This window comes from Primulina tabacum, chromosome 5 (genome assembly GCF_025594145.1).
Source record: "Primulina tabacum isolate GXHZ01 chromosome 5, ASM2559414v2, whole genome shotgun sequence".
Classification (NCBI taxonomy): domain Eukaryota; kingdom Viridiplantae; phylum Streptophyta; class Magnoliopsida; order Lamiales; family Gesneriaceae; genus Primulina; species Primulina tabacum.
In genome coordinates this window covers 23,935,750-23,959,883 of record NC_134554.1, presented here as the reverse complement: position 1 = coordinate 23,959,883, position 24,134 = coordinate 23,935,750, and the positions used below count along the sequence as shown (strand labels likewise).

The window sequence follows — 24,134 nt, the reverse complement described above, 5'->3', positions numbered from 1 at the left end:
AAAAAAATCAGTAATTTAATATATTTGAATTGATTTAGGAAATTTTTAGCTATTTTATATACAAATTTCGAAATTCCGGCCAATTTTTAACTTAAAAGATAAATAAAAACGTACTCTTCATTTTTGTATCACATGATTTTGATACTTGAAATTGACCAAATGTATCTTTTCAAAAGGAAATTTTAAAAATAAAATAATGTGTTGTATTGAGTCAGGTTAAAAGGAACAAAATCCGTTTTTGTATTTAATAATAATTACGATCATAATAATAAATCATTTGAGAACCTTCTTTGCTTTTCTTTTTCTAAAAAAAAATAATAATAATAAAACCTTCTTTATTTAAGAGGTAAATTGAGAGAACCGTTTCACCCCGCGCCACCAGTTACACCACACGGCCAAGTGGCAGATATATCATTTCCAGCCCCAACTACATCACTTGCAAAGTAGCATAAGGTAAGGGAGTTGACCAAGTAAACCAACAATTTAACAAAAAAAACATAATATTTTGTTTTTTAACCTCGGTCAACAATTTAATTAAAAGAATATTTCATCACACGATATTCATAGGATAAGGGAGTGGAGCACAATAACCAACAATTTAACAAAAAGCATAACAAAGTGTTTCCCCGTCTCACATGTAGAATAGAATCCCTATTTATTGAAACATTAGATGTGATGATTTATGAGAGACAACACAGAGGTTTGCTTCATTACATAAAACATATAACAAAGAGATTGACAGACTACCATCCACTTTATGCATCAAAATCATCTCCTCCACACACAACTCTACATCGTTGGCCTCACGTTAAGACGGGAAGCAAGTTTCTGACCGAGAGACTTGTCGGCCTGTAGTGGTATATCAAATCAAACAAGGTTTAAGTGCAAAAAGATTCAAGGCAGAGCCGAACCGACTAACGAATAGCCACATTACTAAATCGATACTCAGTTGTATCCATAAATGATAAAACTATCATGCACATGAATCATACCTGCGACCAGTATGCAACCCAAATGCTGCGGATCTCATGAGTGAGACGGGGATCAGATAGTGCGTCAATCCATCTGCGGATAAATCTTTCTTGCCTGGAAAGAAAGATGTGATCAACAAATGCTAAAATTTCACGAACTCGGACTACATTTTGGTTTACTCGACCCTACCCCTGCTGGCAGTGCCCGCAAGGGTCGATCCAACGGCTTGAATTTTTCCCGGATCACTCATGTGGAGTGATCCGGGCCGTTCATTGCCCGTGCAGGCAGGGCAGGGTGAAACAATCCCTACATTTTACGCAGAGAGGAAGTAAAGTACCTGTCTGGTTCCCACGAACGGTATCTCTCTCCAGGTTGCTTAAAGTTGTTTTCCTTCTCAATGCAAATCTGCATTAAATGTGAGATGTACTTGGTCACTCGGTCTTCACAATATACCGATTCAGCTGATCAATTTAATTGGGGGACACAGATTTTTAAATCCACAAAGGCAAGTCAGGCCCAGGTTCGTAATATGATCAGGAATAGTAATTATACCCCCTCGTGGATAAATGTGTCCCCCTTGTTTGGATAAACACACTCCGGACAAGTTGATTTCATAACCAGTATACTTTTCAAGTAAAGTGTGCTTAGATTTTTTCTGCTCACTAATATTTACAAATCAAGGAAAAAAGTGAAGGAGCTTGAACTCCGTGATAATTCTCATTATCCATTGATCTTCCTCAGAAAGACAACAAACACAGACATGGACATTAAAATATATTGCACATACATTTTATCTACAATAAATTTCATTTTGGCCCCCCTCCTATGATGACCGCATTCATTTGGTCACTTAGGTTACTAAAATGAAACAAAATATCTATTCAAAAAAACCTAGGGATTGGAGCTGAGGAGGATCCACCATCATCAGATGCTCAGGAATCACTCTCTCCTCGGCGAACCCCAAACTAATTTGAGACACCAAACAAAAGGTGACTTGTCCCATTTCAGTTAAGTTTTGGTAACACCAAACCATTAAGCACTTTTTAAGTCGCAATAGAAATTAGAGGACAACAGCCACAAAACGTTAAACAAAGAATCAAGCAAACTGAGAAGATTACCCTGTCCCGCTTCCCTGACAGCGCCACTGGAGGAATCGGGTACCTTTCAGCATGACGACAAGGATCGTACCTTGATGGGAAATAGTTTACCTGAAACAAGCCAGAATATCTGATCATACGTCTGAACAATTTAGTGATTGAGGAACAAGAAGGCGAGAACTATGCCACTTAAAACCCAGTTGACCAAAGTTTGGAATTTAAAAAAAGGTAGATTGAAACTCTGTTCTTCTTCCTAAAGCGCGTGTGAGCAAAGGAGTTGGAATGAGTCACAAGAAGCCTCTTATGACAAAGGAGGATTTTGATGAAGCAGAAAGTGAATTCAACAGTAAAAATTCTCTGATTTTTAGGCTGACCGACCAAAAACTAAATCATCATACCTCCTCATCCCGATGCATGAAGTTCATGAAACCTTCATGGTGATTGTTGTGATGGGCACATTTGGGGGCATTAGCTGGAAGCTGCAGATAGTTTGGCCCAAGACGGTGCCTCTGAGTATCGGCATAAGAAAATATCCTCGTTTGAAGCAGTTTATCATCAGAATAGTAAATTCCAGGGACAACAATAGCAGGGCAAAATGCAAGCTGTTCATTCTCTGCAAAGTAATTATCAATGTTCTTGTTCAACACCATCCGCCCAACAGGCTGCAAGGGCAGGATGTCCTCAGGCCAAGTCTTGGTTACATCAAGTGGATCAAAGTCGAATCTGCCTTCATGATCAGGATCGATAATCTGGATAAAAAGTTTCCACTCTGGATAGTTGCCAGCTGCAATTGAATCATAGAGATCCTGGGTGGCGTGGCTGTGGTTAGCTCCTCCGACCTTAGTAGCATCTTCCTCCAGTAGACACTTCACTCCACAAGTAGGCTTCCAATGAAACTTCACATAATGTACTTTTCCGGCCTTATTTATTAGGGTGTATGTGTTAACACCAGAGCCCTCCATGTGTCTGTAATCTTGTGGAATGCCCACATCATCAAAGAGGAATGTGAACATATGCAAACTCTCTGGATGGTGGGAGAAGAAGTCCAGGATTCTCCAGTTCTCCTGAATGTTGGACTTAGGATTGGGTTTCAATGCATGAACCATGTCTGGGAATTTCATTCCATCGCGAATAAAAAAGACTGGAAAGTTGTTTCCCACCAAATCAAAGTTTCCCTGCACCAATGAAAGAAAATGACAAAAATCAATTCTGCAAGTGTTAAGTCATTAAGCAACACATTTTCCCCAATTACCTCTGTGTCTAACAATTCCACAGTCCTATTACTCCAGTCTATTAAATTCAGCATTCCATTTCGAATATAAAAAAATTCAACAAATTATATTCTACTCCTGAAAATAAAAATTTCATTTTCATATGTACACTTTTCCACATGCTAAAGTCCGAGGGATACAACTTACAACCACCGTATGAGAAGGACAAAAATGTAAAATCAATTAACAATCTCTCTTCCACATCCGAGCCAATTCAAAGTCAATAAGTTCAACACATGGGGGGCCAAGCAATTAGGAAAGGAAAAAACGTAGGGTCCAAGCATCTCACTAGGCACTAGGCAGATATACATTCAAATTGATGGTTAAAACTCATCCAGTTAAAATATAGAAAAATAATATGTTGGCTTCAAAAGACCAACTCTCCTCGAGAAAATGAAAAAATTCGAGTTTTTACCTCTCTGGTGTAAAATTTCACTGCAAAGCCTCTGGGATCCCTGAGGGTTTCAGGGCTGCCTCGCTCATGGATGACAGTGGAGAATCGAAGGATAAGAGGAGTCTGAACTCCAGGAGCCCGGAGGAAATCAGCACACGTAAGGTGAGTGATATCATGAGTGACCTCAAAAAAGCCCTTGGCACTGGCACCTCTAGCATGTACAACACGTTCTGGGATCCTCTCACGATCAAAATTAGCCAGTTTCTCCACCAAATGGTAATCTTCAATAAGGATTGGGCCTGTCAAGTTGGAGAATTTTGCATTAAGACGCCTTAAATCTCAGGTTTCATCTCAACTAAATACATAGGAAGACGGATGATCTCTACAATCCACATATCTAAAACTGCACCAAACAACCAAGCTAGACAGTTTATCTATACAATCAAATAGCTCCATAGTTCCAAGCAGAGCTTGCGCATTATAACAAACATATATATGTATATATATATATATACATACATATGTTTACAAGGTCCACACAGAAGAATTCATTCATTTCTGGAAGAACATGTCACATAATTAGGTGAAAAGAACAAGGCCTGGCAATGGAATTAAAGTTCTCAAAACAAATTATCAAGATGTAACGTAAGATAAATCAAGATTCAATAGCAGAAACAAACGAAACTAACACAACAGGGACGAACCCTAAAGGCTACCGAGAAGCTAAAACAAATAAATACCTCGAGTTCCAACAGTCAACGAGTTGTTATTATTCCACACCGGAGCTCCAGAATTCGTGGTCATGAAAGGTGAATTGAAAGCACTGGACGGACGGTACTGGACAATCAACAAACCAAAGATTAAAAATCAACCAAAAAAATCTCACCAACACCACCATATATATCTCGCGCAATACCCAAAAGATCAGTGCAATCCAACTGCACCCCCAATCCATTCCAAACAATGTTTTTCGATACAAACGTATAATTAGTCAAAAAATATAAGCGGAAACACATCAATCAATCCACTAACCTCCGGAAATGCCAAAGATCAAAATTCAACATTAGGAAAATCAAAGCGAAATCAAATCAAACAATAAAAATATTCGAAAATCAGTACCTTGTATGGATCCATGGACAGAGATGCGGCGTGTGTTTTCAGGGGACGTGGTCTAAAAAGGAGAGGGAATAGTTTTTAATGCAAAGAGGCAACGCTCGGAATCAGTTATATGTAATAGTATCCACAACCAACATAAATATTATCATTTTCATTTTTTGTGAATTATATAATTCAACATTTACATTATAATAATAAATTATATATATTGTATTATTATTATTATTATTATTATTTTCATAATCTTTTATATATTATTTTTTGTATGAATTTAACGATTGATTATTCGATATAATCGATGACTTGTAAAATCTTTTTATATTTTATTAAAATATTTATTAAATAAGGTTAGACTGAAATTTATTTGTATGATTTGTTTCTGCTTATATTGTGTGAAAATAAACATGTATATCTATTTGAGATGGATATTTTTTCTCAAGTAGTTCTCTTGTGAGACGGTCTCACGAATTTTATCTGAGATGGATCAATCCTACCGATATTCACAATAAAAAGTAATACTCTTAGCATAAAAAGTAATATTTTTTAATGTATGATTCAAATAAGATATCCGTCTCATAAAATACGACCCGTGAGACCGTCTTACACAAGTTTTTACCTTTTTTCTCCAGTAAAAATTGTTACGAAAGATCAATTTCTTGAGATGAATCTCTTACTCGATCAATTTATAAAAAAATATTATTTTTTATTCAAAATATAGATCAAATCGAATTACCTAAAAGAAAATCGACCATTTTTTTAACACATACAAAGGATGGAGAAATTTGAGGTCGGTATTAATTTATTATTTGGATTATATTCTGTGCCGGGAGATAATCATAATTTTTTTAAAAAAGGGAAAATATATTACTATAAAATATTGTTATTATTATATATTAAATAATAAGGAGTGGGGGGTTTTCCTTATCCAAGCTTTGGAGTTTATCTGTATTCGGTGATGTGTGGCGGTCATGATCCGATCCAGTAGAAGACAGGCACGTGGATCAAGCGTCGGAATGTGTGATAGCAGATAGAAGATTATTCGGAGGCCGTGTGAACGCGGAAATATTCCGATGACGGACTCTGATAGGACCCATCTTTCTAATTTTATTTCAAAAATAAAAAAAACAATTTATCGGGTCGAAAATAGGAGTGTCAATTCTTATGGGTTCGAGTCGAGTTAACGTATGATATTATTGGTGTAACGTCCACTCATTTAAAATTGTGGAAATATTTTTTTTAAGCTCACATTTTCGATTAAATGTTTCGCATACACGAGCTCTACAAAAAAAATATAATATTTAAAAATAATCTTAAATATTTGACTGCAGTGCCGTTTAAAATAACTAAACTCATCCAAAATTATACGTAACATAAACGAATTAAAATCTTAGAATCATCAACGTATACAAATGTTCATATCCTCTCAAATCACATAAATCATAATACGGAGAACATGTGGTCCTCGGGTCGTGTCGTCCCACCGAGCCTGCCTACTCAGAGTTCGGCACCTCCAGTCCCCTCGATATCATGCTCACCTGCATCACACACGCCTAGTGAGTCTAAAGACTCAACACACATGTACCAAACATAACAAATACATATACATGACACACAACAGTGAAAAATATCATAATCAACATATATTTCATGAATTTAAAAGCGTAACATAAACGTGCCGTATAAAATCGTAACGTGTGGTACAAAATCGTAACGTGTCAAAGCATGTCTCATCATGTCATCATATATGTATAAATTTTATTTTTTTAATTGAATTCAGTTATTAGTTGTGAATTTTATATCAGCTCTATTCGATGGATCCATCTATAAAACTGTGGTACCCGACGGCGGGGACTTCAGCGACAGCATTACCCTTCCACTGAGCCTTGGCCTCAGCTCATAATATCTCATGTCATCGTATACATATACATCGTCAGTCACAACCAACTAATATCCTTCAAAAATGTCATCATGTTCAACACTTAATAAAAACATATATATACGTAACTTTTTCTTGAAACCAAGCATGCACCGTATTTTTCGTAATTACATAAAAATCATAAACGTGGTGCATAGACATTTAAAACATAATAAAATGTGCTCATGGCGCTGACAGTACTAAAATCTTACCTCTGGTGCCCCTGGAAATCCAAAATGACCGTTTTACCTCTGGACCTCTAAATTTCGACCCGAAGCCAACCAAACTCCTTAAAACATTCCAAAACATATTAAGATTATTTCTTAGACGTGAACTTGAGTTTCAAAACTTAACCGATTCGTTTTAAAACTTGGACCGGGGTCCCAGTTTTAATCCGAATCGACTCGAAACTTAACCAAATCCCTCCCAACTTTTTACCACACCTTATAGACCTCTAAAAGACCCTAGAGTTCTCAAAACTAGACCCCTAAGCCCTACGAACAGCCCTCACAATCTGCTGGACAAATCAGCACCTTCCATTTCCTACGAACCCTGCAATACCACCTTCCATGTTTGCGACTCTCGCCTACAACCGATGGGACCAGCCACGACTTAGCCTTACCTAGACCACCCTAGGACCCCTCTAGGCCCAATGAACCCACAGCTGCACTCCCATGCAAGCCGCAGCTCGACCACGATCGCTACTCTCCAGAAACATACAAATCGAACCAACTCACTCGACACTCTCCCTTGCGGCTTCTAGGACAGGTCCTGCGGTGGTCGAGCCTTTCCAGACCATGTTTCAGACCCACCAGAGTCTGGTCCAAGGTCTGGAGTCGCCCTTGCACCCCCGGTCCTCGCCTACCCAACGATCTACCCAAAAATGCGAACCCTTCGACCGCCACACCTCTCGGCCCTCACTCTAACACAACCAAACCTTACACCAGCCTCATGACTCCTCCCTACTGCTCTGAACAGCCCCTTAGCCCCAACAAAACGGCAGCCTCCTTGCACAATTCAGAAAAACGTGAGTTCAAAACAAGATGATGCAAGTTTCATGTCAAAACATCACAAAATTGCCCACACATGAGAGATTGAAGAACGAACGTACATATACATATATTACAGCATACTTAGGGGCGTAAGTGATGAGAAAAATGAGAATACAAGTGTGTCTTGATGAATTCTACGCAAAAACGTCGAAAAACGAGCGTCGGGAAATTGCCGGGTTAATTTTCTTGAAAGAAAACTACTTGGCCGAAACCTTGCTGCTATGGAGGTGCTGAAACCGAGAGGAATGTTGCTGAGTGGAGGGGGTGTCGGCCGGTGGGGAATAATTTAGGTTTAGGTTAATTAAGTGATAAGTTTAAGCTTAAATAAATGGTTAATAGGCCCTAACATAAAAATAAAAGGGTAGAAAATGGATTTGGAGTCCATCATTTAAAATTAGACCCATTAAGTCCAAACACATCCCCGAAAAATATTTCGTGTACGTACGTTTTTAAAATTATTGTCTGAACCCTCAAAAGTCCCCCGATTCGATAAAATTCGCGTATCGCTTAAAAATATGCTCTGACGGATAAAAATACCCAACAAAGCCCATTTCTTGAAAAATATTTTTAAAACATCTTATATTAATTAATAAAAATTAATCATGTAATGAAAATAATTTTCCTGATAATTCTCCGATTTCCGTTTCTCGTTCGAGCGCGAAATACATCTAGAAACCCTAATGCATGAACTTTTAAAATACCATGAAATAAATCCTATCATGCAATAATTATGCATAAAATGCATAAAAATGATTAAACGCATAATTTAAATAAAATCTTAGATTGCTTGCATTTAGTTACGTGAATTAAATTCTTGTACCTTACAGTACGTATTTTGTGATACGGTCTCACGAATTTTTATCTATGAGACGGGTCAACCCTACCGATATTTACAATAAAAAATAATATTCTTAGCATAAAAAATAATACTTTTTCATGGATGACCCAAATAAGAGATCCATATCACAAAATACGACCTGTGAGACCGTCTCATACAAGTTTTTACCTATTAAAAATTGTTAAATCCGTATCCAACTCATCCCGTAATCCGATTTTGATTTTTTATATATTTTTAAAAATAATTAAATAATAATAATTATATTTTATTTGAACACATAATAACAAAACCTTTTATATATGATTTAAATTTAAAAGTTTAATTATAAAAAATTTAAAATATATTTATTAAGTCAAATAAATAATTTTTTAAAAAATAAAAAATATACAAAATAAATATTGAATGATGAACATTTATTATATAAATATATAATAAATATTTTAAAACATGTAATATTTATTAATTATATATTTTTTAAAAAAAATTTAAATTTTCGAGTCAAAACAATCTAATCCGAACACCGAAAACCTCCAACCTAAACATGTTCGAAGCAGATTATCGGATCTTGTCAAATTTTGACATCTTTAAGTGAAAATAGATGAAAGCATCATCAACCAAGGTATATGTATGTATGTGTATATTAAAAGAGATGCGTGCTAACAAAGTAGGTCTTTTGTGAGATGATCTCACGAATATTTATATGTGAGACGAGTCAATCCTACCGATATTCACAATAAAAAAAAATACTATTAGCATAAAAAATAATACTTTTTCATGGTTGACCCAAATAAAAGATCTATTTCACAAAATACGACCCGTGAGACCGTCTCACACAAATTTTTGTCGTGCTAACGAGGAAAAGAAATATTATGCACTTGTACGTTAACAAAATCAAGAAACCTTGTGAAAATGTAATACACCGTGGAAAACAATAAGCAGTAGGGAATCACCATGAAAATGTAACACACCTTTATTCGTTAGATGAATTAACTTTATTTATATTTATAATAAAAAATAATCCTCATGACAAAAATTAATGTTTTTATCATGAACGACTTAAATAAAATATTTATCTCGTATAATTAATCTATGAAACGATCTAGCATTATTTTGTAAAACATGAAATACTTCAAATTTCAATACATAAACATCAAATGTCAGGAATGGTGGTGAACAAACATTTGTTCTTAAAATCATGTGATTAAATTACTCGTACTATTGTTAAAATTTAATAATTACATAAACATTCGTGAATATCATAAAGAATTTTTTTAACAATAAAACTAATAATTAATTACATGCTTTTATAAAAAATACTAAAATTGATTATTAAAATATTGTAACTATAAGACTATAACTATTCAATAAAATGTCACACCTCAATATACATATGACTAAAATTGACGTTTTACCGAAAAATAATTTAGAAAGTTTAATCCTGATCTCGAAATATCTTGCTTTCTCCGGTGATTCTATGCTACTATTCTGTAAAGAAACAATCCATGTTCCCCTGGACATGCACATTTCAAGAACCAAAGAGAATCAGCTCTACTAATATATCTGCCCTATCAGATTGACCAATTCTCGGAGTATTTTACAATGCTTGCAGAGCAACCATATAACTAAAAAGTCACAAAGGGTAGACTTTTGCAGTCATCCAAGCAGAAAAACAGGTAAATAGGTTTGAAAGACAACAGATTCCTACAACATAAAATTTTCAGAGAGAATCGACAACGTTCCAATCTGACTGCAAAGGATACATTCTCTTCAAAATACCTGTTAATTTCATCTGATTGGCACAGCTACGTTGATGATGACAAATTGTTGGTCGGAGAAGGCTTCCCCAAAATATTCAGCGCCTTCATCCGTTGCATTTCGTTTCCTGTCAACAAACAAAACAAGAATATAGAAGAATTTCGCATTTGAATTTGGAAAAAAGAAATTACATTAAGCAGCTTCCAAGCTATTCCCAAGGCTCTTTCAGAACTAAAAGAAAGATTTACCGCCTCAACTGGGTAAGTGAGCATAAATATCCACATTTCTAGCTACCAACATCTCAATTATACTTGAATAAAAAAAATCTCAATTATACTGTAAGTATATAATTTCTATACCAAGAGTGAAACCCTCAAGAGTAAATGCATTGGTATGTCACGCTGAAAATTTATCCAGAAAAGAAGCAACAAGCCAAGTTCCAACTCATATGACAATTTTTACACATGCCATTTCATTCTAAATGTCCTGATGAAACAGAGAATGGGAAGTTTAGAGATGATATTCGAGTAGCTTGCCGCTCTTAATCTGTTGGCTTATGTCGTCAATGTCATGAGCTGATGAGAGAGAAATGATACAACTGTACAACATTACAGGGCCTCATTAGGTATTATTACTTGTTGCTTGACAACTCAAGCTCCATGATCAGATACATGAAAAAAAAGAACAGGTGGGAGAAAAGACAGGAAACTGTACAAAATGCGTATGCAGTTTTCGCATATAATGAAATAAAGGCATTGTTTGGATTCAAATTTTCAGCTCTCAGAGAAGGTTTTGAGATAAAATTTGGAACATGATTTATGTGACTTTTCTTATGGGACGAATGGACGATTTTTAACATCAACTTATGTAAGACTTTGCTTATGACAAATGATAATCATATCTATCTTAAAATTTTAAAATATGATTGTACATATCGTAAAAATATAATATAATAATAATTGGATATTTTTGGGAACTGACGAAAAACTTTTTGGGATATAGGGAATTAACGTTTGGTCGCAAACAAAACTTCAGAAAGTTGAACGAACAGGTCTTACTCCTGTCATGAGAAAGAATAATATAAGACAAGACTTTCTTCCAACCAAATGACACGACCTCAACCAGCCATATTCAACCAGCAAATCTCGACAATTTCAATTGACTCGAGCCCAAAACTCCACAATAGTCATTAAGGAAGTCATCAACCCATATTTGTTGGTGTATTAAAGATGATTACCAAGGTAAACCATGCAACTCCTGACCATGGAGTACTAAATTAATGGCTTCAACAGTCAAACACAGATGCAAAGGCATGAAATAAAATGATATTCAATGTGCATTCTTCAACTCAAATACATACTCCTACTGCCAAGTCCCATTATATTTATTATTAGATGAAAATGAACCCTACATCATATCAGATAAAGTTACACTGAGAGGGTGTTTGACTAAACTTATTTAAAACATCTTATAAAATGTTATATTTCATAAATTGTTTTAAGAGCTTATAAACTATTTTTTTATGTCTGGTATTATAAGATCATTTTATATGATAATTACCAAAAACAACATAGCACTATAACAATAATTTCAATAGTTATTTTTTATAAATTATTATTCAGATTTATAATAAAAATGTTTGTTTTAAATATATAATTAAAATACAATTATAATAGTATTATTAATAATTAAGAGTTATTATTATAAACATTTAAAATTATTATAATAATATTGATATTATAAGATAAATTATTATAATAATATTGATATTATTTAATTTAATAAATATAAATATACTAATAAATATACTGATAAATATTATTCATAATATTTAGATGCTTTAAATATAATAATAATATTATTTTATTGGACCCTACGTTATTATAATAATATTGATATTATAAGATAAAGTATTATAATAATATTGATATTATTTAATTTAATAAATATAAATATACTAATAAATATACTGATAAATAATTTTAAATGAACTAATAAATAATTTTAATAATATCTTATAGTGATAATAATATAATTATTGCTGATATATTATAAAATAAAATAACAATGATGATTATTATTATTATAACCATTTCAAATTTAAACTATTACTATTTCATAATAAGTATAAATATAAAATAATAATATTAATATTATTATAATTATAATTTTAGGCGTAATAGCTAATAATAATTATATATATTAGTTATTATCATGATAATTATATAATATTTATTATTATTGTAATAATAGAATAATATAGCAATATAAAATTAATTATTTCTAATATAAATATAAATATATTGATAATAAGAAAAAATTGAGGTGTGATATTTTTAGTTATGTATCTTTTATTGAATCAATTATGGTCATGTAACTATGTTGTAATAATCAATTTAGTCTCTCTCCTTAAAATAATGTAATTAAATGACTAAAGTTATAGTTAAATTTTATAATAACATAATTAAAAAAATTCCTTGTCATATTCGCGTATGTTTAACAATGTAATCATTAAATTTTAACAATGAGATTAGCAATTTGATTACACGATTTTAAGGAAAAAAACAAAAATTGATTACTAAAACATAGTTACAGTATTATAACTGATTCAATAAAAGATATAACAGTAAAAATATCACACCTCATAATAAAATAATTATTATTAATCATATTTATTATAATAATTATTACAATTATATAATCAATATAATAATGAAATATTTATTAATAAAAATAAAAGTTCTAATAATATTATTATTATTATTATATATTATTGATTTATCATCACCATTATAATTTTTAAATTAATTTGCATAATAAATTAAATGATGGTAGATTTAAGATATAATAAAATAATAAGGATTAATTGCTCTTTTAAAGTTATTCAAATAAGACTTATTCAAATAAATTTGGGTATCCAAATATTTTTTTTAAAACAGCTTACAAACTGTCAAACAATTTATTTTGACTGTTTATAAGATATTTTTAAAAAAAATTACCAAACAACTTTTAAGAGTTTATGAGCTCCCAAACATCTTATAAATTGTTTTGAATAGCTTATAATTAGCTAAGTCAAACACTACTCTTAAGATGCGGTCATGGTATCTAAACCTGCAAGCTCATTTATTAAATATGGCACTCTTCACAGAAAACAATACAGTGATGCAGGTTACTAGGTGCTATCATTTGCTGTAGTTATTATGTTCCAATAAGGAACGTTTTCTCACCAGTAACTCAACATTTTATGTAAGCTTTAGAAATTCGACCGACGTAATCTGACTGCATGTGAATCTAGAATTTTATTAAAAGACTTATTTAATGATTTTTAAATGCATGTTTATGACATGAATATGTGCTTTTATTTCATGAATTACTAGATTTCATTTAACTGGGCTTTTAACAGTATTTCACGCTCGAACGAGGAATGAAGATCGGGGACAGCTTGAGGCAAATGTTTTTATTAAATAGTTATTTTTAATTATTTAATATATGATATAATTATTAGGAATTTTCAAGTGGGCATTTTCAGATATTTTTACACGTTGAACAATATTTTTATCCGATAGTCGATTTTTAGCAAAATGAAGGACTTTTTGAAGGTTCGCAAAATATTTTTGAAAACATCCCAAAACGAAATATTTTACGTGCGTGTAATTGGGCCTAATTGGCTTGTTTTGGTTAGTTTTTGAGCCAAGTCCATTACACTTCACCATGCTAAATCTAGGCCCATTATCCTATTACTTGAAAATCATTTTTTTCACTCCAAAACACCCTACTCTCTCACCTCACCATTCGGCCGCTCCTCTTCAACCTAGCAGCAACTTTACTTCATTTCTTGAAGGAAATTCGGTAGAATCGTCGCCCCGTCCTCCGATGTTCGTCCCTTGCTCCGTTGGTCATCTTGTTGCGTACATTTCTTCATTAACGCACGCCCGATTCCCTTATTTTCTCATCGATCACATTATAATATGTATTTTGGATTGTATTTGCATGATATATTAGCGATATGGTGTCATGCATCGGTCTTGCTTGGTTTTATGCGAAAACATTGAACTTTCTTGCATATTTCTCATGTGTTGATCATGTTTTGTAAGGGGCTGCCATGTCTAGGGGAATCTACAGCAGGTTTACCATGGATTTAGATGAAAAAGTCGAGCTATATCCCGTTCCTGTAGGTGGCCGATCGAAATTTCTTGTTTGTGGCTCGATTTTGGGGCGTACGGGTGGTGCACGTGTATTCAAGAGCATGAGGTTGAGGGTCATGGTTAGGGCAGTGCAAGAAGGTGTGTTGTGGTCTAGGATAGGTTGGTTCGAGTCTGGTCCGGGCCGAGTGATCGTAAGATGGTGTGGCTTTGAGGTGAAAATTTGGGGTTTTTACCTGCAGGTGTGGCGCCGCGGCGCTACCCTTTCGGCGCCACAGCGCTTGAGCTTCGACTCTTGCAGCGCTGCGGCGCTTGTAGTCAGCGCCTAGGTGCTAGTCCTGCACTTGAGAGTTATTGATTTTGATGAGCATGGTTTGTTTTGGGTGTTGATATGTCAATGTGTCTAAGGTTATTGATGGTTTATTTGGGTCATACAGGGTTTGGGTAGGAGTCGTTGAACTATGGTTTAAGTTTGGGTTAAAACCGGGGATCCGATCTAAGTTTTAAGTGAATTTTAGAAGTTAAAGTTTGAGCTCGAGTTTACATCTAAAAAATGGTTATAAATATGTTTTGAGGTGTTTTAATAAGTTTGATTGGCTTCGGGTCGAGTTAGCAGCCCTGACAATGCCCTGATAACTGAAAATGCAAGTTTGTATATGTTAATTTTATTTTTTTGATAAGAAACAAATTTTATTAATTTAGGAATTAGTTACATCATATGTGCGGATGAGTAATCCGCAACAATCTTACAATACAGTATTGTAATGTACCGGTCTAATCGCACAAAACACAAAACTCAAGACCATATTAATTTCCAATCCCTGCACAGATCGGAGACACTTAGATGATAATATTGAAGAAGGTTGATAGTCCAAGTGGCGAACCTCAATTTTACTCTCTCCCACACTTGATCAGTTGACTCAGAAACATCTTCAAATATCCTTTTGTTCCTTTCCAACCAAATTGTCCACAATATGCTATGAATGATAATAAACCAAAACTCTCTGAACTTTTGCTCGAACGGATACCATGAGTTGTCATGAAATAAATCTTTTGCTTGTCTTGGCGCAGCCCATTGAAATTCCAGCTCTGTTAGCACTTTAGTCCAAATACCTGCTGCGAATGAACAATGTAACAGTGTGTGATCTTGACTTTCTTCATGTTTTCGACATAGGTAACACCACTGCGGTCGTAAAGCACAATTCTTCCACCTTCTCTGCACATAATCACATGACGGCAACTTCCCCAAGCTTACTATCCATGAGAAAATCCTGATTTTCTGTGGGACAGGAACTTTCCAAATGCTTGTGTGAAAATTAAAAAATGGAGAGCTAGAGTTTTGAAAGAAAGAATCGTAAAAAGATTTCACCGAGAAAATCCCCGAAACGTCCCCCAGCCACACTCTAATGTCTTGAGCCCCTTCCTGCAATTTGACTCTATCTAAAACTGTCAACAAATTTGTGAACTCAAGAAACTCACCCTCTGTAAGATCTCTTCTAAATCTCACATCCCAAATGAAAGATGAACTACCCCCAATAATGACGATTTCTACGAAATGACTAATCGGTTTGTTAACAAGACTGGAAATTCGAAACAAAGATGGAAAACATAAATTAAACGATAACTCCCCCTCCCAAACATCCTCCCAGAAACGAATTAAGTTACCTCGTTTTGGCACCCCCCTAACTAGCTGATGGAAAGCCTGGTATGATCGAGATATACACTTCCAAGGGCTTCTGAATGTCCCCTTCTCCGCCAAACCTAAATCCCATCCGTTGTCCTGTAACCCATAGATACTCCTAATCACTTTTTTCCACAATGACTCCTTTTCCACCGAACATCTCCACCACCACTTACCAAGTAAAGCCCTATTCCTTAGACAAACATTTCCCATTCCCAATCTTCCTTTTTCCTTTGATTTGCATACTTGCTTCCATCTAACCACATGGCAATGGTTTTCCCCGTCAGCACCATCCCATAGAAAGTCCCTCATGATTTTTTCCATTGAATTTGCCACACTATTCGGAACCTTAAACAATGACATGAAGTATGATGGCATCGCGCATAAGACTGACTTTATCAAAATGAATCGTCCCCCCCTTGATAGGAATGATTTTTTCCAGCTTGCTAATTTGTTATGCATTTTAGAAAGAACCGGTTCCCAAAAATTCAACTTTGTGGGGTTGCCTCCCAAAGGTAGTCCAAGATATTTGATTGGCCAAGTTTCTTTTTTGCACCCACAAGTTATTGCCATATCCTCTACTTCATCATCCAAACAAGTCAATCCCAAAACCACACTTTTTCCCAAATTTATTTTCAGCCCTGAGTTTGTTCCGAACAGTTTTATTAAATCCACAATTGCCATCACATCTTCTCTTGTTTTTGCGAAGAAAAGGGTATCGTCCGCGAATTGTAAATGTGATATTTCAATTTTATCTTTCCCAACTTCAAGTCCCCTGACCTTGTTATCCTCCCTTGCCTTGTCTATCATCCTCCCCAGCACATCAACGACAATATTGAACAGAAATGGTGATAACGGATCACCTTGTCGTAAAACTCTCTCTCCTTTAATTTTCCCACACGGTTTTCCATTGATAAAAACCGAAAAATTCACATTAGATACACATCCTCTTATCCACCTCCTCCATCTATCTCCAAATCCTTTTTTAAACATCACAGAATATAAAAATTGGCTGTCTACGTTGTCGTAAGCTTTCTCCAAGTCAATTTTGAGGAGCCAACCCTTTTTTCTTTTCCTTCGATATTCCTCAACAATTTCATTCGCTATGAGGCTACAATCCAATATCTGTCTACCTTTAATGAAAGCAGACTGATTCTCCGCAATGGTATCGCACATGACCTTTTTCAGTCGCGTAGTCAAGACCTTAGCCAAAATCTTGTACAAACTCGTAATCAAGCTGATTGGTCTGAAATCTTTGATCTGTCTTGCATCTTTTATTTTTGGGATGAGACATATGTACGTTTCATTCGTGATTCCATTGACAATCCCATTATTAAAAAATTCAGCAAACACCTTTAACAAATCCTCCCTCACTGTATCCCAATTTTTCTGAAAAAATGCCATTGTGAATCCATCCGGTCCCGGAGCTTTATTACCATCGCATTCGAACACAGCCTTCTTAATTTCTGCCTCGTCAAATGGTTTTTCCAACTCATCTGCATATGTTCTTTGTATAGGATTCCAGTCTATACCGTGAAGACCTCTCCCTTCCTCCTCAAAATTTACTCCATCACTTCCCATCTTCCTGAACAAAGCCGCATAGAATTCCAAAATTTCTTGTTCAATTTGGCCTCTGTCCGTAACCATTCTGCCGTCATTCAATTCCAATCTATCTATCAGTGCTCTGTTCCTTCTTTTATTCAGTAAAGAGTGGAAAAAATGGGAATTCTGGTCCCCATCTTTGAGCCATAAACATTTCGCTTTTTGGCTGTTGAGTTGAAATTGTTTAAAAGACAATTCTTCCAGCTCACACTTTGCTTCCTTCCTTTCGGTGTGTAACTCTTCCGACCATAATCCCTCTGCCTCACGCCTATCCAGTTGTTTAATCTTGTCGCTTAAGTCTTGAATTCTCACTCCCACATCCCCAAACACTTCTTTATTCCATTTGGAGACCTCAGCCTTTAACACCTTTAATTTGTGCATGAATTTGTATCCTTCCCACCTTTGGTTTCCTTCCTTGTTCCACCAAATATTCACAAGTTTTTTGAATTGTGGATGTGTCATCCACGCATTTTCAAATCTGAAAGGTACTGGCCCCCAGCGTGTCTTAACGGTATCAAGTACAATAGGACAATGATCAGACGTGATTCTTGGTAGCACATTTTGTCTGAAATCAGGGAATATAATCGACCAGCCCCTGGAGAAGAGAAATCTATCTAACCGACAACAAATCGGTTCCGTTCTACAGTTAGACCATGTGAATTTAGCGTTCAGTAATGGAGGATCTACGAGTTCCAGCTCTTCTATCAAAGCATCAAAGCAGGCCATGCTTGTATTTGAGGATTGACTGTTAATTTTTTCTCCCACATTCCTTACAACATTGAAGTCTCCTCCTAAACATCAATTAACCCCACAGATCGATTTCAATCCCGCTATTTCATCCCAAAATAACTCTCTGTCTCTTGGTTTCACCGATCCGTATATTGCCGAAAACCACCAGGTTATATCTTCATTCCACTTTATTTCAATTGACACCGAGAATTCCCCAATTAGGTTATTGCTAACTGTAACTTCTCGTGGATCCCACATCACAAGAATCCCCCCCGATCTTCCCACTGATGGTAGACAGACCCAATCTACGAATCTTGACTTCCACACACTTGCCACAAATTTTCTGTCCACCATCTCAAGTTTTGTTTCCTGTAGTATAAAAATATCTGGTCTTTCTTTGCGGATAATCGTTCTTACCAACTGTCTTCTTCGCGCAGCCCCTCCACCTCGTATATTCCAAGAAAATATTTTCATCGGATCACGCTGGGACCCTTCGAAGTAGAACCTTTTTCGTAATTTATACCACATTGAAGTCTGTACAATTCCTTCTTTAAATTATCGTTTGACATCTTAGCCCCTCTTCCACACCTGACAACTCTTACATTTGCCGCCTCCTCTCCTGCTTCCACTATCCTTTCCTCCATCACATTCATTGTAAGTATACATGTCCCGTTACCTGGCTTTCCACCAACTCTTCCTAACCCCCCACCTAAAAAACCTCTAGACAGACCCAAGTATGTGAAAGGTGATTGTAAAAGAACAGTTAAAGACAAAGAATGGATTGTAGAGATAGAATGATTTTGTACAAGAACCTGTCCCACTGAAGGTGCTGGATTTTCTAATGAATTGGAACTTGTGAAAGTCTTTTTTCCTTTTGGTGATGAGAACAATGTATCCAATTCTGTTACCACATCTTCATCAGTTTCTGGAACTTCCGAACTGATGTAGCCCATGCTACCCGTATCTGATGAATCAAATTCCTCTTCAATTAATTCATCTTGAGAATCTTCAATTGCGATTTCCTCTGATCCTTCGGCGTCACCAGCTTCCATCTTCCCACAGATTCCCCTGTCATAAATGTCTGTTCCAAAATACCCCCCTAAGTTTTTTCCTTCGGTATTTCCTGTAGCAACCTTATTCCTTGATCTGTGATAATTTTTCCCAAACTTGTTAAATTTTTTGTTTTTGTTTTCCGATCCCTCCCTGTTGAAAAGTTCATCACCTTGGTTGATATTCAATGAAACAATAGAAGAACATCTGAATTTGTTTGGTTCTTTTGGATCAAGGTTTCTCAGTATCTTGATTGCCTTTGCCTTGAATGTTTGGTTTTTTGGTTCAGGCGCCATGTTTGGAATATTTTCCGAATCTGTAGGAGGTATTACACCCCTTTTCTCTTCCATGTTATACCCCATGCTGCACGCTCTTCCTTCTGATCCGACATTTATGAATATGAATTCTTATGTAAATGCTGGAAATACGTTGCATGCTTGGTTTAAAGAAAATGTATCTATTTGCATGAATTTTACAAGTGATGAATACGATGATACATTTTTGAAGAAGGTGAGTTGGTTATGACTAATACGAACACGGACACGAACACGAACACTTAAGGCTAAGGTTAAGTGGATTTCGCTGATGTCCCCGCCGCCGGGTACGACGGTTATACGTAGATGATCATCGACTTAGAGCTGATATGAAAGTCACAACTAATTATCTGAATTCAATAAGCAAAAATGAACACATATATGTTGATACGAGCTGACATGACACGAAATGAATATGTTTACCGTTTACGCTTATGTTTATACTTTTGAAGATCATGAAACTTATTTTAATTACAGCACTTTCCACTGTTTCTTGATATGTATATGTACTTGTTATTACGGTTCAGGTGTGTTGAGTTTTTAGACTCATTATAGACTCATTAGGTGTGATTGATGCAGGTGATCATGATGATGTGAAGACTGGAAGCGCTGAAGACTAAATAGGCGAAGCTGGGGTGCACTTGTTAACCCGAGGACCTTGCATTTCTTCCGCATAATATGATTAAGAGTCAGGGGTTTTAAACAGTAGTTTCACATGTTTATGATTTTTGTTTATGCTCTGGTGATTGTCAGAAGTTCAGATGTTCGATGGCATTCTTTTTTTTAAAAAAAATAGCAACTCCTTGATGATGTCAATTTTAAGATTTTGTGTAACTGCAATTATTTTCAGTCAGTGATTGGATGAATTTTAAAACGCATGATTAACTTATTTAAATGTTTACGAGTGTGTATTTTCGGTCATGGCATTTTTTAAAAAAAAATATTTCAGTAGAATTTTAAGTAGCAGATGTTTCATTTTAAGTCGAAGATGCCTACTTCTTTAAAAATGTGATATGGGAAAATCGTTTTAGTTTCACAACCAACCAAATCAACATGCCTGTAGTATAGTTTCAGAATGCAGTACACCATGAAACAGGAATATAGCCAAAGGATAAATGCTCTCCAACATGTATCAATAGTTCCACATTTTGCTGATGATGATGCATATGAAAAATAGATATACTTAAAGTTCAAAAAAAGAAAGGAACTTTCTAGAACTCCAAAATACACAGAAATCAGATGCCACCAGTACATGGTATTTGTGCATGTTCCTTCATTTCTAGCAATCAAAAGCTTATGTCTAATTTCTGGGGAAGGTAATTCCGACACATCTTTAACATGAGTACCTTTTTCCTACTTTTATGAAATATTATGGTATATGGATTATTAAAATGCACATATTCCATGCGGAAAAGTAATCATTCTCCAACCGAGTCTCCAATGCATGCAAATAAGTCAATGCAAAGCTTTCAAACATTTACATACTTTGATTTGATGCCAAACAAAGATATAGAAATTGCAAATAAGAATGAAGCAAACAAATGTACAAAAAGTACATACCTTCCTCCATGGTTAACTGGATTGCTCTCTTCTCCAACTCGACAGCATGCTTGCTAAGCTCAGCTGGAGACAAATGCATAAGCACTGACAGAAATCCCATAAAAACAAGCAGTGATAGTCAATAAAGAACACAAGGAAGTGAGTAGCACCAAACAAATTCATGGAACAGGAGAACTCACTTTGCATGTACTCTCTTTGGTTGGACTCATCACATTGCTTCAGAAACTTCTGCAGGTGAATGAAGCGTTCTGTTCTTAGTTGATCACTAGCATTCTTAATGTCAACTGTACGTGGAACCTCTGGGGAGACCTTGGTAGCTTGAGTGCTATTATTCTGCTTATTTGGAACTGATGGAACACTGCTTGAAAAGGCAGTGATAGGGGTCATAATATTTGATGTAGCCAAAGGCATGTGTTGAGGACTATTATCCTTTGTCTGAGCAGGCCTTTGAGGTACCTCCTGTGATGGTTGGACAGTGTTCCTCAATTGCAAATTGTCTGAATATATTTCCACATTTTTCTGCAGTCTTCCCCTTCCAAGTTCCAATTCAAATCTCCTACGTGCATTCATGACATTCTCATTCATACCGCTGTAGGTCAAGGATGGAAGACCCTGAGAACTTGAGGGGCGCTCGGGTGTAAGCCGCTTATTCCCGCTAGACTTAACCTCATCACGATTTGATTTTCCCACACCAGTAAGCAAATTATCTTGCTGCTTTGGCATCAATCCTGCGTTTTCATTCTGCACGTCTCTCAGAGCAGTTTTTTTTGGTGCGCTAGGAAGTTGCTTATCATGAGCAGGAGTACAAGTTCCATTAATACCCATTCCATTGACATTGTGTTCAGTATTGATCATTTGTGATGCCAAAAATTAAGCCCTCTAAAATCAACGCAAAAGCACCATCCCAAAGAACCCTTGAAAACTGGTGACAGGTAAAAGGGAGTCAGATTTTGTTTCTTTAAAAATAAAACCTCTCATATCAAACAGCGTGAGTAAATAACAGTAGAAATCAAGATTGCCCAACTTCTTGAATACGCCTACCGCTTTAAATAAAGATACCAATATTTTGGAAGAAAAACAACTAAAATATGCTGACCATCATTCGAAATTGCAGACAAACAAAATGATAAATTTGGGGAGTATTGGCAAACAAATTTAGCAATTAAACAAAAAAAAAACGAATATATGCTACCTAAAGCGTCCCAAGTCCGCACACCAGCGTACTAAATTCAACATATACACAAAATATAATCAACAAAATATTCAGATTCAAAACAAAGTCAAATTATAAAGAAATTCCACTCAGAGTTAAAAAAAATTGAGCAGAAAAACCACACAAGCAAGCACTGAACACACCAATTCGGATGCTTAAACCTTATTTAGCGACTCGAAACTAAATTACTGAAAAATCAGAATATCCAAATAAACAAAACCCACAAAAACCCTAATTCATTCCTTCATAATTTCACCGAAAACATCCATAAAACCCCGGAGAACACATAACATCAAAAATAATAATCCCGGAGAATACAGAAATTGAAAGCGGGGAACAGCGTAAGAAAATTGAACCGCAGCGTAACTTACCGTAACAGCGAGAAATGGAGTGTAACTACAGATCCAAAAAGAGGGGAAGAGAGACGGCGCGAGAGAGAGCAAAGGTTTTCAAAATGTACCGCTCGGGTGTCTATTTAACACGTGTTGATTGATTATATTTTTTTCATTTCATCATTATATATTTTTCGATTAATATATATTTTTGGATAAAATTACTCTGCTACTTGGACATAATTTTTTTAAATAAATTATTACTTAGCTGCTCTAAAGCCAAGCTTATATTTTTACTTTTTCATTATTTATATAAATATATAATTTTCTCCACACAAATAATCGTGTCTTCTCTTTCCACCGAATTCATGATGCCCTTCTCTCAGAAAAATAAAAATCCATCGGCCCTCCCCAAAGCAAATCCATCCGTCGATCTATCATCCCCCTTTCTGCATCAAAAAATCCGACGTGTTTACGTGTCAAGTCTTTTATGTGTTTGATTATTTGCTTTAGTTATCACAAGTGAATCAGTCTATCTGTGTTTTTTTAGATTATGAGGAGGTTTCTAATTTGAGTTAATTCCGAATGATGTTATGTCCAACGACGGACTTACAGTATGAGGAAAAGTGGGAATTTGCAGCATTTTTCCCAATAGTTTTTTCCCCCAAAAATGGCTTTTAAGCTTTTTGTTCAATGATATTGTATTTGATCTTTTAATAATTTATTCATTATAAAAAAATCATGGTCATTTTTCTTAGATGAACATGAAAGAACCAATGCCATAATTGTTTCATTCAATTATATTAATTATGTTGTGATGTTTCTTATTTATTTTCAAAATGCCAAACCAACATATCATTTTTGTAAAAAAAAATTCTTGCAGGCATAAGCGGTTGCTAAATTGAGAAAGCGGTAACTGAAGGTTGTTGAAAAAGACCTATAAGATTTGGTCCCATTATGTGATTAACTTATAGTTTTGTATTCAATGACTAGTGTGTTGGTGTAAAATTTGTTGCTTATCTATCTATGTAAGACTTACTTTATATGGTTAAACAAAACTTTTGATGTTGGCTGTGTAATTGTAATTGAGATATGGATTAT

The 24,134-nt window shown here is 35.1% G+C and overlaps 2 protein-coding genes across 4 annotated transcripts; both read right to left on the bottom strand.

Moving 5' to 3' along the window:
• Window positions 1–577: 577 nt before the first annotated feature.
• LOC142547344 (catalase isozyme 3) lies at window positions 578–5,012 on the bottom strand. The gene is made up of 8 exons (XM_075655598.1): window positions 4,854–5,012; window positions 4,475–4,571; window positions 3,756–4,033; window positions 2,468–3,244; window positions 2,091–2,180; window positions 1,310–1,377; window positions 993–1,086; window positions 578–849 (listed from the first exon to the last, which is right to left on the bottom strand). The coding sequence occupies exons 1-8, from the start codon at window positions 4,866–4,868 to the stop codon at window positions 790–792; spliced, it is 1,479 nt and encodes a 492-aa protein (XP_075511713.1). The 5' UTR covers window positions 4,869–5,012; the 3' UTR covers window positions 578–789.
• A 4,998-nt stretch (window positions 5,013–10,010) lies between these two features.
• On the bottom strand, window positions 10,011–23,196 carry LOC142547342 (uncharacterized). Of its 3 annotated transcripts, none has more exons than XM_075655597.1 (5): window positions 23,073–23,196; window positions 21,668–22,410; window positions 21,489–21,572; window positions 10,432–10,537; window positions 10,011–10,165 (listed from the first exon to the last, which is right to left on the bottom strand). In XM_075655597.1, the coding sequence occupies exons 2-4, from the start codon at window positions 22,341–22,343 to the stop codon at window positions 10,458–10,460; spliced, it is 840 nt and encodes a 279-aa protein (XP_075511712.1). In that variant the 5' UTR covers window positions 22,344–22,410; window positions 23,073–23,196; the 3' UTR covers window positions 10,011–10,165; window positions 10,432–10,457. The 3 variants fall into 3 exon arrangements, with proteins under 3 accessions (XP_075511712.1, XP_075511711.1, XP_075511710.1); XM_075655596.1 differs by lacking the exon at window positions 10,011–10,165 and adding an exon at window positions 10,203–10,356; XM_075655595.1 differs by lacking the exon at window positions 10,011–10,165 and having other exon boundaries at window positions 10,203–10,537.
• Between the last annotated feature and the right edge of the window lie 938 nt (window positions 23,197–24,134).

What these genes read in the sequence shown, in the direction of transcription:
- LOC142547344 (XM_075655598.1), bottom strand. An exon ending in GTTGACTGTTGGAACTCGAG is followed by an intron (nt 4,034 to 4,474) that starts GTATTTATTTGT and finishes CCAACTTGACAG; the next exon opens with GCCCAATCCTTATTGAAGAT. An exon ending in TGTCAGGGAAGCGGGACAGG is followed by an intron (nt 1,378 to 2,090) that starts GTAATCTTCTCA and finishes CATTTAATGCAG; the next exon opens with ATTTGCATTGAGAAGGAAAA.
- LOC142547342 (XM_075655597.1), bottom strand. Translation starts at nt 22,343, where the DNA reads ATGATCAATACTGAACACAATGTCAATGGAATGGGTATTAATGGAACT. An exon ending in CCAAAGAGAGTACATGCAAA is followed by an intron (nt 21,573 to 21,667) that starts GTGAGTTCTCCT and finishes GATTTCTGTCAG; the next exon opens with TGCTTATGCATTTGTCTCCA. An exon ending in CCAGTTAACCATGGAGGAAG is followed by an intron (nt 10,538 to 21,488) that starts GTATGTACTTTT and finishes GTTTGTTGACAG; the next exon opens with GAAACGAAATGCAACGGATG.